Below are 13378 nucleotides of genomic sequence, written 5' to 3'. Positions count from 1 at the left end.
CAGATCTTTGAGTTCACACCAGCATAGTCTACAGAGCAAGTTGAAGGACACCCAGGGATACTTTTGTGTTGTCTCAAAAAACAACACAAGACTAAATAATACCAATAACACATGGTTTTAAAATTGTAAACAGCAATGAAATAGCTAACACACAAGCCTGAGGAAGAGGAGTAATATGTGGACAGTAGGACTGTTCTAACCTTGTATAGAAGGAGGACAATGCGGCTGAATGATGCTATTGGTTTTTTGTTTGTTTGGTTGGTTGGTTTTTTGAGACAGAGTTTCTCTGTGTAGCCTTGGCTGTCCTGGACTAGCTTTGTGGACCAGGCTGGCCTCGAACTCACAGTGATCTACCTGCCTCTCCCTCCCGAGTGCTGGGGTTAAAGGTGTGCACCACCATGCCCAGCGATGCTATTGTTTATTGAAGAAGTCTTAGAAGTAATTTTTGTTTGGTTGGGTTTTTTTGAAACAGGGTTTCTCTGTGTAGTTCTGGCTGTCCTAAGACTCTCTTTGTAGACCAGGCTAACCTCGAATTTACAGAGATCCGCCTGCCTCTGCCTTCCAAGTACTGGGATCATGCGCCACCATGTCTGGCCTCTTAGAAGTAATTTAATAGTGTAGGAATGCATATCCTGAGAAGTGAGAGACACATGTCACCAACTAGAGAAGCCACTGAAAAACAGTAACATAGGGTGCTAACCTGCAGAGGGGAAGAGGTGGGATACTACAACATGTTCAAAGGTGAAAGGGAACAAAGGCTGGGAATATGGCTCAGTGGGTCGAGGGCTTGCCTAGCATGCACAAAGCCCTGGCTTCCATCCCCGGGACCACATAAACCAGCCATCACGGTACACATCCATAATCACAGTACTCAAAGTATCAGGAGTTCTAAGTCATCCTCAACTACAAAGCAAGTTTGAGGCCAACCTGGGCTACATGAGATCCTGTCCTTAAAAAAGAAAGTGATGGTGGTGATGAAACAAGGAATAAATGTGAGAAATAACAACAAAACCCAAAATTCAGACCATACCTGCTGCTCCTCACAGCGGCAAGATTGGTGAGGAGAAGAGAAGGACTCTCAGGGACACAGTGGCCCCAAAGGCTTGAGCTTGATAACTCAACAGTGTCCCTGTCCAAGAACTTCCAGGTGAGGACAGAGTGGAACTGTCATGGGAGACTCATACCAACCAACAGGAATGGAAATAAGAGAAGCCCTGAGGAGGGTTGGGGTGACTGTGGGAAATGCTGGGGTACTGAGTCTTAAAGGACAGTGAGGGCAGTCCAGATCAGGCGATAGAAGGTTCAGAGGCAGAGAGGGAGGCAGGAAAGCTGGATACGGGCTGCCTGCAGGCAGTTAGGCATAGCCACAGCTGCAACGACCAGAGGGAAAACGCATCTTTGGAGGTCAGCAGGAGGCAAGACAACCTCCAGCTTGGTGGGAGATCTGCCTGGTGTCTCCCAGGTCCTTCTCTGACCTGAAAGGGCCAGATGCAGTTACCTCCACAGGCCTGAGCTCCTGTTCTGTCCTCTTTAGCCCCAACCTAAGTCTTGACATATAGTAGGTACTAATTAAATAGCTACTAAATGACTGCCAAGGTTAAGTTGAAACATCCTCAAGGGTAGAGGCAGCTTGCCTTTGCCTGTATGTCCTGGAGACCTTGAACGACACACAGTAGGTGTTCAGTGGATATCTGCTGAGGCACAACTGTGCCCTTTCTATCCGTCACCCATCTAGGCTCCCAAAGAGTAATGCCAGTCAATATCATCTGAATGAAAACTAGAGCGGCACCACCTCTGTTTAGGTCTCAACCCTGGCCCCAGCTCTCTGGGGCAGCATCTCTTTCAGAATGGTGCCATTTATGTCTGGGACACCACCACCATCTTCTAAGCCATGTCTAAACCCCAGGCCATAGCTAAGAGTGCCGGAGACTTGAGTTTGAACCCTCACCTGCTACCTTCTAGCTGGGAGGCCATCTGAGCCTCGGTCATCTTGATCTGCAAACCAAGGGACATGCTAACCATTCCCTCGTGGCTTTTCTCTGAAATAATGCACATGAAGAAGAATTTAGCACCATGCCTGAATATAGTGGTTCTCAGTCAATCTGATTATGCCTGGATACTCCTAGTCTTATAAGACCAGAAAACTTGGCACCCTGAAGCCTCCATATATGCTGTTCCCATTGCCAGGAATTCCTTTCCCCTGGTCTTCCCAGACCCATTTCCATCTCTGCTTTCAGGGCTCAGCTTCAAAGTCACCCTCCCAACTGAACTGTACCCTTGTGTGTCTCTAGCACCCAGCACAGTAAATATTTGCTAAGTAAAATCTGTAAAAGAAAGAAGTCTTCCAGATTCCACCTCTGAATGAGAGAAAGAGAGAGAGAGAGAGAGAGAGAGAGAGAGAGAGAGAGAGAGAGAGAGAGAGGAGAGAGAGAGGAGAGAGAGAGGGGGGGGGACATGCTGTTCCTAGATATGGGTTGAAGAGGAAGGTTATTGTAGATGTGAGAGAAATCACAGCCAGAGACATCTGGAAGGTTCCAGATTGAACATGGGGTCAGGGTAGGGGTGGGGAAGAAGGAAAGCAAGAGAAAGGAGCTAGGAGCCATGAGGCTAAGAGTGAGTGAGGAAACCAAGAAGCCAAGAGACCATGAGGTGAAGGGAACAACACATAGTCAAAATGGCTGGGTTACATAGGGAAGAGAGCTGAGGGAAGGGCAGTGAAGCTCAGGGCTAGAGAGTTTAGGGCAGGAGGCCAGGTATGCCAGGCAGGAGGACTCTTTAACAGGGAGCAAGAGCTGCTGGAAGTACCAGGGTCAAGCATCTGCTTCAATATGTTAAATAGGCACCTCAGTCAGCCATTTATGCCCAGTTTGAGAGAGTTCCCAGGGAGAGCAGCACTCTGTCTTCCCGCTCGCTTACGGTCCTCCGCGAGCCCACCCACACAGCACACACATGCTTCAGGCAGATCTGAGTCTGCTCAGCTGGCAAATCCTCTTGAGGAAACCAGGGTCTCATGCCCAGGATTGTCCCTCTCCTGATGCTTGAGTTCAGAGGTCCCGACGTTCCTCCTCCTGTGTCCCAGCTAGGCATCTCAAGGCCCAGTGCCACCAGCAGGTCCCAGCTGGAGTAGGATCTCCCTTTTGTGACCGTATTAGGAAGCAAGCCTGGCTGTTCCTCATACTTTATATGGTCAGCCCCAGAGCACCAAGCAGGAGCTGCTCCCAAGGCCTTGGCCTCAGGAAGAGAGGAGGATTGCGAGTAATGAGGAAGATGCTGACCAAAAGCTACGTGCCAGGGGCAGTCTCGGCTTTGCCTCGTAACCCACTAGGTGTGCATGCACACGGCGTGACCCTGAACCTCCTCTCTCCTCCAGAGACTAAACGGAACCCCTCGTTCTCTACAAAGCTGTCTGAGGGCATTCGCACTTTCTGAGTATCTGTGCTGGAGTCAGGCACTTCATCACGAATGTGCTTGTGCCCTGGCTGGAAGGCCAGTGACAGCGGAGGTGCCCATCAGGAGGGGAGAGCCTTACCAGTGCAGCTCATGGCCACAGCAGGAGAACCTGCTCTGCTCTGAAGGATGTGTGTTAAGTAAGATACACAAATGCAAAAAAGAAAACCAATAGACGCACAACAGAATGTGGCCCAAGCTGTCACTTTAAGGGAGCAGATAATGTTCTGAATGTATATTATGTATAAAATTCTTCGTGAGACACAGAGGAGCCAAGAAGGTTGGGACCATACTTATAATCCCAGCACTGGGAAAGCAGAGGTGAGCAGACCTCAAGTTTGAGACTAGCTTGAGCTAAAGAGCGAGATCCTGTCTCCAGGCAAATGGTGGGTTAGTTACTCTTTGGGGAGTCAGGGTGGGAGTGGGAAGGATAAGGCACTGGAACAAAAGGGCAAGCTCTGCCTACCTGAGCTGTTCAATAGGCCTTAGATCTGAGTAGGTGGTGACAGAGAGAAGCCAAGGCCACAGGCACAGCTGAGCAGAAGGAATGGTTGGCACAAGGCTCAGGGGGTGACGCCACTGTTAAACTTGTTAGACTCTCAGACCTGCACAAACAACCCTGGAAACCACATTTGTCCCCAAGACAAAGGATAGGGAGTTAAAGGTGGGGGGGAGGAACTTCTGCCTTTTGAGCCATATATCTTTCTTTTGGGGGTGTATGCGACGCATGTGAATGAGTGCATGTGTACACATGTGTGCATGTGTGTAGAGGCCAGAGGTCAACACTGGGTGTCTTACACTATCATTTGAGACAAAAAGGTCTTTCTCAGTGAACCTGGCACTGACCGACTGCCTAGGCTGGCACCCAGTGACGTCCTGGAATCCACTATCTCTACCCTCGCAGTGCTCGGGTGACAGAGGTGCTCCACACACCCAGCTTCTGTGGGAGCTGGCTTTCTGGGCCCAGACTCTCCTGCTTCCAGGCAAGTGCTTTCCTCACGGGGCTACCTGCCCAGCCTCACGTGCTTCTACAAACAATTTTCTGAGTGAATAGCCCTGCTTCATCTTTGAAGCCTTAAGACTGTAAGAACTAATTCACAAGGCTTCCCAAGAGGTGGCCTGCAATTCTTTTTCTTTCTACCCTTTGGGGCCCTGTGGAGTGACTGCTTCTAGTGTCCTGACTCAGGAAAGTCCCTGGCATATGATAGTCCCAAAGTTGAGCTCCCTTCTCTCCATTACCCGCCCCCCCCCACCCCCCCTCCACCACAGCACAACCTGGAACAAAGCTGACAGCTAATGCCCTCTGTAACAAATTACAGGCAAAGAGGTTTTAGCTAATGACAATGTATAGAAGAGCCAGAGGGCCCGAGATCAGGAGTCAGAGCTATGTGCCAGGTGTGCCCTATATTGTGCAGCAGCCCCACAAGGAACCTACAGGCAGAAGAGGAAGCGGGCTCTCTGCCTTAGACAGAACCTTCTGGATGTCAGAGGGTAAAAGGTCTGCTATGACCTTCTGAAAGGCCCTTTGTTCAGGAGGAGGCCAGTGGAAGGATTCTATCATTAAGGGAAAAAAACCAGGCAGCCAGCCTCCTGAGCTGAGAGCCCAGAATGCCCTGACACAGGCAGTCACAGGAACCCTGCACGATGCTGCTGTAGGCTGGGGGTCACTCCTGGATCCCAGGCCCATGCAATTTTTATTTCATTATAGGCAGAAGTTTCTATGAAGTGATCCATTTGATCAGAATGATACTAGGCAGAGAGGACACACCGTCCTGAGGCCAAGAGGGCTGAATCTAATCCCTTCAGAAAAGCATGGCAGGGACCTGAAGCCTCCAGACACTCTTAATCTGTTCCTAGTGATCTCTGGTCTCGGGACTTTCCCAAGGCCCCCTGCTTCCTGATTCCCACTATGTCACAGAGTTGTCAGGTGAAGTGAGCATGCAGGTTCAGGTGACAACGCTATGCCACATTGTTAGAGGTTGCATGCTCTGAAGGGTTGGAAGGAGATGTTGTGGCTATGGGACCATCCTTTTCCAGAAGATGTGCAAGGGACCCAGCAAGGGGACCAGGAACATAGCAGACACAAAGCAAGAACAAAACCCTGGGCATTCTCAAGGGTCCATCTGCCAGGAAATATCCATGATCTTTCTAGAAAGAGCTTCAATACATAAGGCTGACATGGTTCCTCATGGTTCAGAGAGGAAAAGAACATTTTGGAAAAAGAAGGAACCTTCCAAAGGACCCACCAGCACCTTCAGAGATGTCAGGCAGAAATGCTGGGGACATCTGTGTCCTTGGAGTTCTAAGGAGCTGGTACAATCCACAAGGAACCTTTACTATCCTCATCAGGTGGCTCAGGCTGAACAACAGAACATGTGGGAGAGAATGTTCTAGAATTATGTCATCTGGTACAGCAGCTGTTAAGCTTATGACATGTGGCTAAGATTTAGCTGAAGAAAGACCCCATAAATACTCATGTTTAAAACAAATACAACCAACCAACCAAACAAACAAACAAACAAACTCACCTCTCAATTGGTTAAAAGGCAGGCAGCGGGAAAGCGTGACTCGAAGCCACTGCAATGGACCTATGAATTCTAGGTCCCATGTGGCCATTCCTGTGTGACACAGAGGGCCTTCAGAAAACCTATTTAGATCCTTATGTGCCATAGTCCGCAGGGGCAGGGAGGCACTAGCCTTTCTGAGGAGCTTTTCATAATTCTAAGATGGAGGAAGGACCAGGAAAGACAACTTCAACACCCATGGTGTCATGTCACCTGCTTTAGCACTCTGAAGCATATGACCATGTGGACTCTGCACACTCCTGTGGAAGGTGACCATTCCTATTTTACAGACAAGAGACAATGGTCTGTTCTATACCTTGAACCAGGAAGGGCAGGACAGAGCTGTGAAGCCATCTTGTCTCTCTCACTTAGTCAAAGCTGCCAAATTTTGACCTGCATCCTAAACACAAGTTTTGCTTGTGTGTGTGTGGTATGTATGTGTGTACATGTTTGTGTATGAACATGTATCTGCATGACAGAGGTTAAAAATGGCTGTCTTCCTCATTCATTCTCTGTCTTAGTTTCTCACTAAATGAGAACTCATCAGTTTGGCTGGCCTTGTTTGTGTATCTGCCAGGACAGGGATCACACGCATGTGTTGCCATGCCCAATTTTTTACTTGGGTGCTGGGGATCCAAACTCATGTCTTCATACACACAGAACAAGCAGTTTTTTGAAGACTAGGTCTCACTATGTAGCCCAAGCTAGCCTTGAACTCTTGAGCCTCCACATCAAGCCCCTGAATGCTGCAGTGAGGGCCATGTACCACACCCAGCTCACACAAACACATTTCTAGTCCCTTCCGTTCCACAAGGAGACTGAAGGTAGGCCATTAACCCCAGATACTCACATAGATTAGGCCCGAGAAGAGTATCGCTCCCTCAGGTTGTGCAGGACAGAGGCCTCATTGAGGCACGTCAGTTCTGCCATGTCCTCCACCTTGGAGAACTTAGGCGGGTTCATTTTTTGGATGTCATCTTTGCCCACTGTGACCTTCTTGCCATTTTCCACCAGCTCCACGACCACCTCATCGCCCTTCTCCTCCTTGATGCTGGCTGCCTCGAAGCCCTGCTTCTCCGAAGGGACCCACACCAGCTTCTTGGCTACCCAGTCAGCCTGGGCCATTGGGCTGTTCATGAAGTTTTTGTCCACAAATAGGAACTTCTCATCATCGCTGAGTTGCCCTTTCTGTGCCATGGTGCCTGGTGGTCCCCTGTGGAGTGAAGAGACAGGGTCAGAGTAAAGCCTAAGACAAGTAGGCCCTTGTTGGCCAGGCATGATGGCACACACCTGTGATCCCAGCACTCTGGGGAGGCAGAGGCAGGATGAGCTCTGTGAGTTCAAGGCCAGCCTGGTCTACAAAGAGAGTCTAGGACAGCCAAGGCTACACAGAGAAACCCTGTCTCGGGGGTGGGGCTGGGGAGGACTAGTAGGCACTCACCTCACCATATCTAGGGATTCAAGGTACAAAAAAAAAAAAAAAAAAAAAAAAAGGAGAAGAAGAAGAAGAAGAAGAAGAAGAAGAAGAAGAAGAAAGCTTCCTATGTTATTGGTTATGTTATCTAAGAGGGCAGTAACTCTGAGGCTCTTCAGGTAGGCAACAACACAGGAGTCTCATAATGAAACCCAGGCAATCCAAACGTCCATCTCTGTGAGACTAGATACGTAAACCATGGCATTTGCTTACAGTGAACTACTATTCAGTGCTGATGAAGTTTTTCTGTAAATATTGACATAGAAGATGCTTAAATACTTTTAAATTTTTATTTAACTTTATTTTATATGCGTTGGTGTGAGGGTATCAGATCCCCTAGAACTGGAGTTATAGATAGTTGTGAGTGGCCATGTGGGTACTGGAATTGAACTGTAGATCCTCTGGAAGAAGGAGCAGCCAGTGCTCTTAACTGCTGAACCATCTCTCCAGCCCCAAATCTTTTTGTTTTTCAAGACAGGTTTTCTTGGCTGTCCTGGAACTAGCTCTGTAGAGCAGGCTGCCCTTGAACTCACTGAGATCCGTCTGACTCTGCCTCCCGAGTGCTGGGATTACAGGTGTGTGTCTCCACTGCCCAGCTAGAATATATCTAAATCTTAACTGCCTGCTACAAAATAAATGGTGGATTCTCTGATGTTTAAACACAGAACTACCATATAATTCAGGAGTTCCATTCTTAGGATAATGCATTGATGCATCTAAAAATGTGGTCATCAATGTTCCTAGCAAGTTTATAATAGCCCCAAAGTAGAAACAACACAAATGTCCATGAACAGATGAATGAATAAATAAAATATGGTAGATCTTTACAGTGGAATATATTGAGCCATAAAAAAAGAGCAGAATGCTGCACCTGCTACATTGTGGCTGAATTTGAAGACACAATGCTAAAAGAAAGGCCACAGATAGTATGATTCAATTTATAAGAAATGTCCATGGCTGGAGAGATGGCTCAAAGGTTAGGAGCACTGTCTGCTCTTTCAGAGGTCCTGAGTTCAATTCCCAGCAACCACCTGGTGGCTGACAATCATTGATAGTGAGATCTGGTACCCTTTTCTGACATGCAGGCACAGATGCAGACAGACAAACACTGTATACATAATCAATAAGTTTTAAAATAAGTCTTTAAAATAAGTCTTTAAATAAATAAATCTTTAAAAAAAGAAAAAACTGTCCAGAATAGGCAAACCCATGAAAACAAAGCAAATTAGCAACTTCCAGGAGCTGGGGGAAGAATCTCAAGGTAACAGCTAACAGGTGCGTAGTTATTTGGAAGGCGGTGAAAATGTTACTGTAGCAGTGGATGCACAAATAAGAAGACTCTGAAAAGAATCGGACTGAAAAAAGTCAACGGGAAAGGGACTAAGAATGCAGCTCGGTGGTGAGATGCGTGCTTAGCTTTACAAGGCCCTGGGTTCGATCCTTCTCATCAAAAAGTAGACAAGTGAATTAGATTATATGTGAATTGCTTCCCAATGAAGCTCTGTTGCAGGGAGAATGCTGGGGATCGACTATCAAGAGGTCATTTTTAAAAATAAAGGGAACTGCAAAACAATATGGATAATAGCTTATTTTTCTGTTCAAAAGCATTTGAAACCTGGACTGGGATGTACTCCCGTGGTGGAGTGTAATATAAAACATAACATAACATATATGTATGTATTCACATATCCATGTGTGAATATATATGCATTAGTGTGAACATCTGTGTGTATGTGTTAATGCATGCGTTAGGCATATGTATGTTTATACACAGAACATATGTTTATGTGTACACTTATATATATGTACATATGTATTTTAATGTGTGCACCTGTTCATGTGCGTATAAGTGTGTTCATTCATGTGTGTGTACATGTCTGTGTATATATGTGTTCATGTGAGGGAGTACACATGTGTGCATACATGTATGGAGACCAGGGCTTAATGTCAGATGTCACCTTCATTCACTTCCCACCTTATTTTTGAGATAGGGTCTCACTGAGTTTGGAGTTCACCAATTGAACTAGACTATCCGACCAGCAAGTTTGTGGTATCCTCCTCTCTCTGTCTTCCCAGTGCTGGGCTTACAGGTGCATGCTGCCATGCCTAGCTTTTTTGTGGGCTTTAGGGATCTGAACTCAGGTCTCCATGCTTTGCAACTGAGCTATTTCCTCAGCCACCAGGATCTCCACTTTAAGACTATTAGCTGTAAAGCTGATGGAGGGCTGTAGACGGGACAGGCTGGCAATAAGACCAACACACAGAGGGAGAAAAAGTAGAAAAGCTTTCAGAAGCAGTCAGGCCTAGTGGCTCACACCTGCAGTCTCAGCACTTGGGAGACTGAGGCAGGATGATTCCTGTGAATCCTAAGCCAGTTTGGGGCACAGAGTTAAGATCTGCCTCAAAGCCAAGCAACAAAAATAAGCCGCCAGATGGGATTCAAAGCAAGTAAGTGCTATCACTACCAATAAATATACCAGAGGATGGGGCCAGCGAGAGGTTCTCAGTGGGTAAAAGTGCCTGCTGCAAAGCACCTCTCTCTCTCTCTGTCTCTGTCTCTGTCTCTCTCTCTCTTTGTCTGTCTGTCTGTCTGTCTCTCTCTCACACACACACACGTGTGTGTGTGTGTGTGTGTGTGTGTGTGTGTGTGAATGTACCCAATATACCTGTGCATCAAATCAAAGATCAAAAATAATGTTTGTTTTTGCCTGTTTTAAAATGCTTGACCTTGAGAAGACAGTAGTACAAAAAAAAAAAAAAAAAAAAATCAGGGTTATCCTTCCATACGCAACAACTTTGAGGATGCTTGGGCTACATAAGACCCTGTTCCAAATAACAAGATGTATGAACAGACAAACAACTTTAAATTAAAAATTTTGTAAAACTGAATGCAGTTGTTTCAAAAATAGAATGATAGAATGTTATTTAAAAGCACCTCCCACGTCAAAGAAGTAGGTTAGTGACTCTACTCCTCAACTTAATGCCTTGGTTGTCACTCACAAGGTATAGAATTCCTGGTGTAGAATTGTGTACATAGGTACAAAATAAGTTTGATTTTAGATACAGTGGTATAGAATTAAAATGTAAGATTATTCTTCACACACATTATATATCTATTTCTACTCCAATATGAGGTATTGTACCCATATACTCAATTATAATACAAAGTTTACTTCCAGGACTTTGAAAGTGCTATTGCAGGCTGTTTAGGATAAATAAGTTATACAAGTTAATTGTTAGTTGATCAAATCATGGTCATGTCAATTGCTAATTTACTTTTATCACAAGAATACACATCTTAGATGTGGCAGATAGATATGATTCTATAGAAAGATAAGGTAAAATAGTTAAATAAGGTCTTTAAAAACCTCAGAGACATGCAGAATACGGCAGTTAAAATGTTTGTATTATTTTAAAGGTTCACTGACAGTGAGACAAGTTAACTCATGGCAACACCCAGCCTACCTCCAAGAAGATGATGAACATCAAAGAACCTCCTTATGGAGATGCCTTCAAATGTGGCAAACAAGCCACTGGACAAAATGTCTTCATTTCTACCACAGACAAAATTCTGCCTTAAAAAGGGCAAGCTTGGATAAAGGCAGAATCGACGGCCAAATTCTGCCAAGACACGGTAAGCAAGTCCTTAATAGTTCCTGCCTCACAAATATGTCTGTCAGATATATTGGGACAGAAGGCTGAAGAAGATGCTCCAGTGTTATAGTTTTGGGTGACTACTCAGGTAGAAAACTGTCTCTGTCATCTTATCATTTGGAAAGCTATTAACATGCACTCCTGGCTTACTAAGGTGGCCAAGTTTATTCCTTCTCAAGTCTCTGATGGAGTTGAAGGTCAGGTAGCTTAGTTTTACATTGAAGCTTAGTTGTTTAGGGGTTATGATGTTTTTAGGTCTAAATAGATGTTTTAAGTTGATAATGACAAGATGGAGATTGATTTACATTCAGAATTTTAGATGCACCAAGATAGGAAAGATGTTTTCTTCAAGGCTGTCAAATACAAATAGCCAAAACACTAAGAATGTAACATTTATACAATTCCTGATTGTGTCGTGGTTCTTCTTGCTATAGGTAGTTTACTGTATATATGTGTAATAATATAAATGTATATGTAAAAAATAAAAAATATTTAATTAAAAAAAGAAATAAGCAAGGAAAATTGAAGCTTTATTTGTTGATGAGCTCCTGTGTAGTCTGGGCTGGTTTCAAACTCGGGAAGCCTTAGCTTCCCGAGTGCAAGGGTCATAGGCACACATCTCCACTTTTACTTTAGACGATTTCTTAAACTCTGTGTTGAGAAATGAGGCATGGCTATTTCCAGTATCTAGGAGGTGGAGGCACAAAGATTAGGAGTTCAAAGTCATCCTCAGCCATGTGGGGAGTTTAAAGCCTCCTTGGACTACATGAGGTCTTTCTGTTGTTGTTTGGTTTTGTGGGGTTTTTGTTTATTTGTTTGTTTGTTTGTTTAAATAAAACGTAATAAACCACTTAGGGAGGGAGCTGTAGAAAGATGGCTCATGGGAGTAAGGATGATTACCATGGAACCTGATGATGTGAGTTCTATCTCCAGGGCCTACATAATGAAAAGAGCAAACCAACTCCTGTAAGTTGTCTCTGACTTCTACACATGCACCTGGCATGTGGAGGCCACACCTATGAAATAATTGTTAATTTTTACTTTAAAAAGGAAAATAAAACTTCCTTTGATCATGTAGTTCAGAAGTGTGAAGTAAATTTTACATTTTCTGTAATAGGTGGGGGGCCTTTTAAAATGGTCTCTGCTCACACAGAGGGTTTGAGGAAGTAGTGTGTCATGCCTCCTCAACAGCAAGTAGGATTTTTTTTTAAAAATTGCAACTAAGTTAGAAAACATCGCAGAACATTCAACAGAAAAATGAAAAGACATGAAGATTAGCTTTTCCAGGAACCTCATCTGAACCAGGGCTCAAAAGCACAAATAAGATCAAGTGCAAAGATTGAGTCTCTGGCCAAAAAAGGAGTGATGGCAGCTGGTTGCTCCCCAAGGACTTGTTGCCCTTGACAGTTGTGAAGCACAAGACTGCTTTGGTCAAAGCCAAAGTTTTCAGAGGGGTGATCTGAATCCCTGGTGCCCAGGAATACTTGGGGTTGGGGGAGGGCCCAGAATGGGATCAAGGATGCTTTTCAAACACAGCTGATGACAAAGCCAACAGGCAGGGCTCTGTTGACAACAAGCATCCAGACCTGACCATGAATCCCCATAAGTGACACAAAAAGCAAAGTTTGCCATGTTTGACTGTAACCCCAGTGTTGACAAGGTGTTGGAGATATGCAGATTCCCCAGAGCTTGATGGCAGAGATGGGAACTTCTAGTTCAGTGAGAAATCCTGTTTTAGAGTTGCAGCCTGCAAACTCATACACCCACACACGTGCACTACCACATGCATGTCACACACACACACACATATACCCGCACATGCACTACCACATGCATGTCTCAAACACACACACACAAACACATGCACTACTACATGCATGTCTCAAACACACACACACAAACACACACATGCACTATCACATGCATCACACACACACACACACACACACACACACACACACACACACACACACGTCAGAGTATGTGCCACATCTTCCTTGCTCTTCATTAAGATGTGAAGCCTAGACAGGACATCGTGACTCTCAGCAGATTTTATAATCAGAAAACCACTCTGCTTCTGTGAACCTGTGGGGAGGGAGAGGCTCCCAGAACAGTACTGGACATGTACTTTCCTTGGAGAGAATTCACAGAGCCCCATAAATAATACCAGTAATAGTTGCTAAACCACAAAACCTAAAAATAGATAGACAGACAGATAGATAGATAGATAGATAGATAG

The 13378-nt window shown here is 45.2% G+C and overlaps 1 protein-coding gene across 1 annotated transcript in view; it reads right to left on the bottom strand.

The window, feature by feature from the left end:
• Positions 1-13378, bottom strand: part of Myh11 (myosin heavy chain 11) — a 105772-nt gene that overhangs the window by 86669 nt on the left and 5725 nt on the right. The window contains 2 exon segments of the mRNA XM_051168257.1: positions 6862-6879; positions 6882-7224. Of these exon segments, the coding sequence (XP_051024214.1) occupies positions 6862-6879; positions 6882-7208 (345 nt within the window). The 5' untranslated portion in view covers positions 7209-7224.

Source organism: Acomys russatus, chromosome 25 (genome assembly GCF_903995435.1).
Source record: "Acomys russatus chromosome 25, mAcoRus1.1, whole genome shotgun sequence".
Classification (NCBI taxonomy): Eukaryota; Metazoa; Chordata; class Mammalia; order Rodentia; family Muridae; genus Acomys; species Acomys russatus.
The sequence above is the reverse complement of the archived record's forward strand: the minus strand, read 5'-3'. Positions and strand labels throughout refer to the sequence as shown.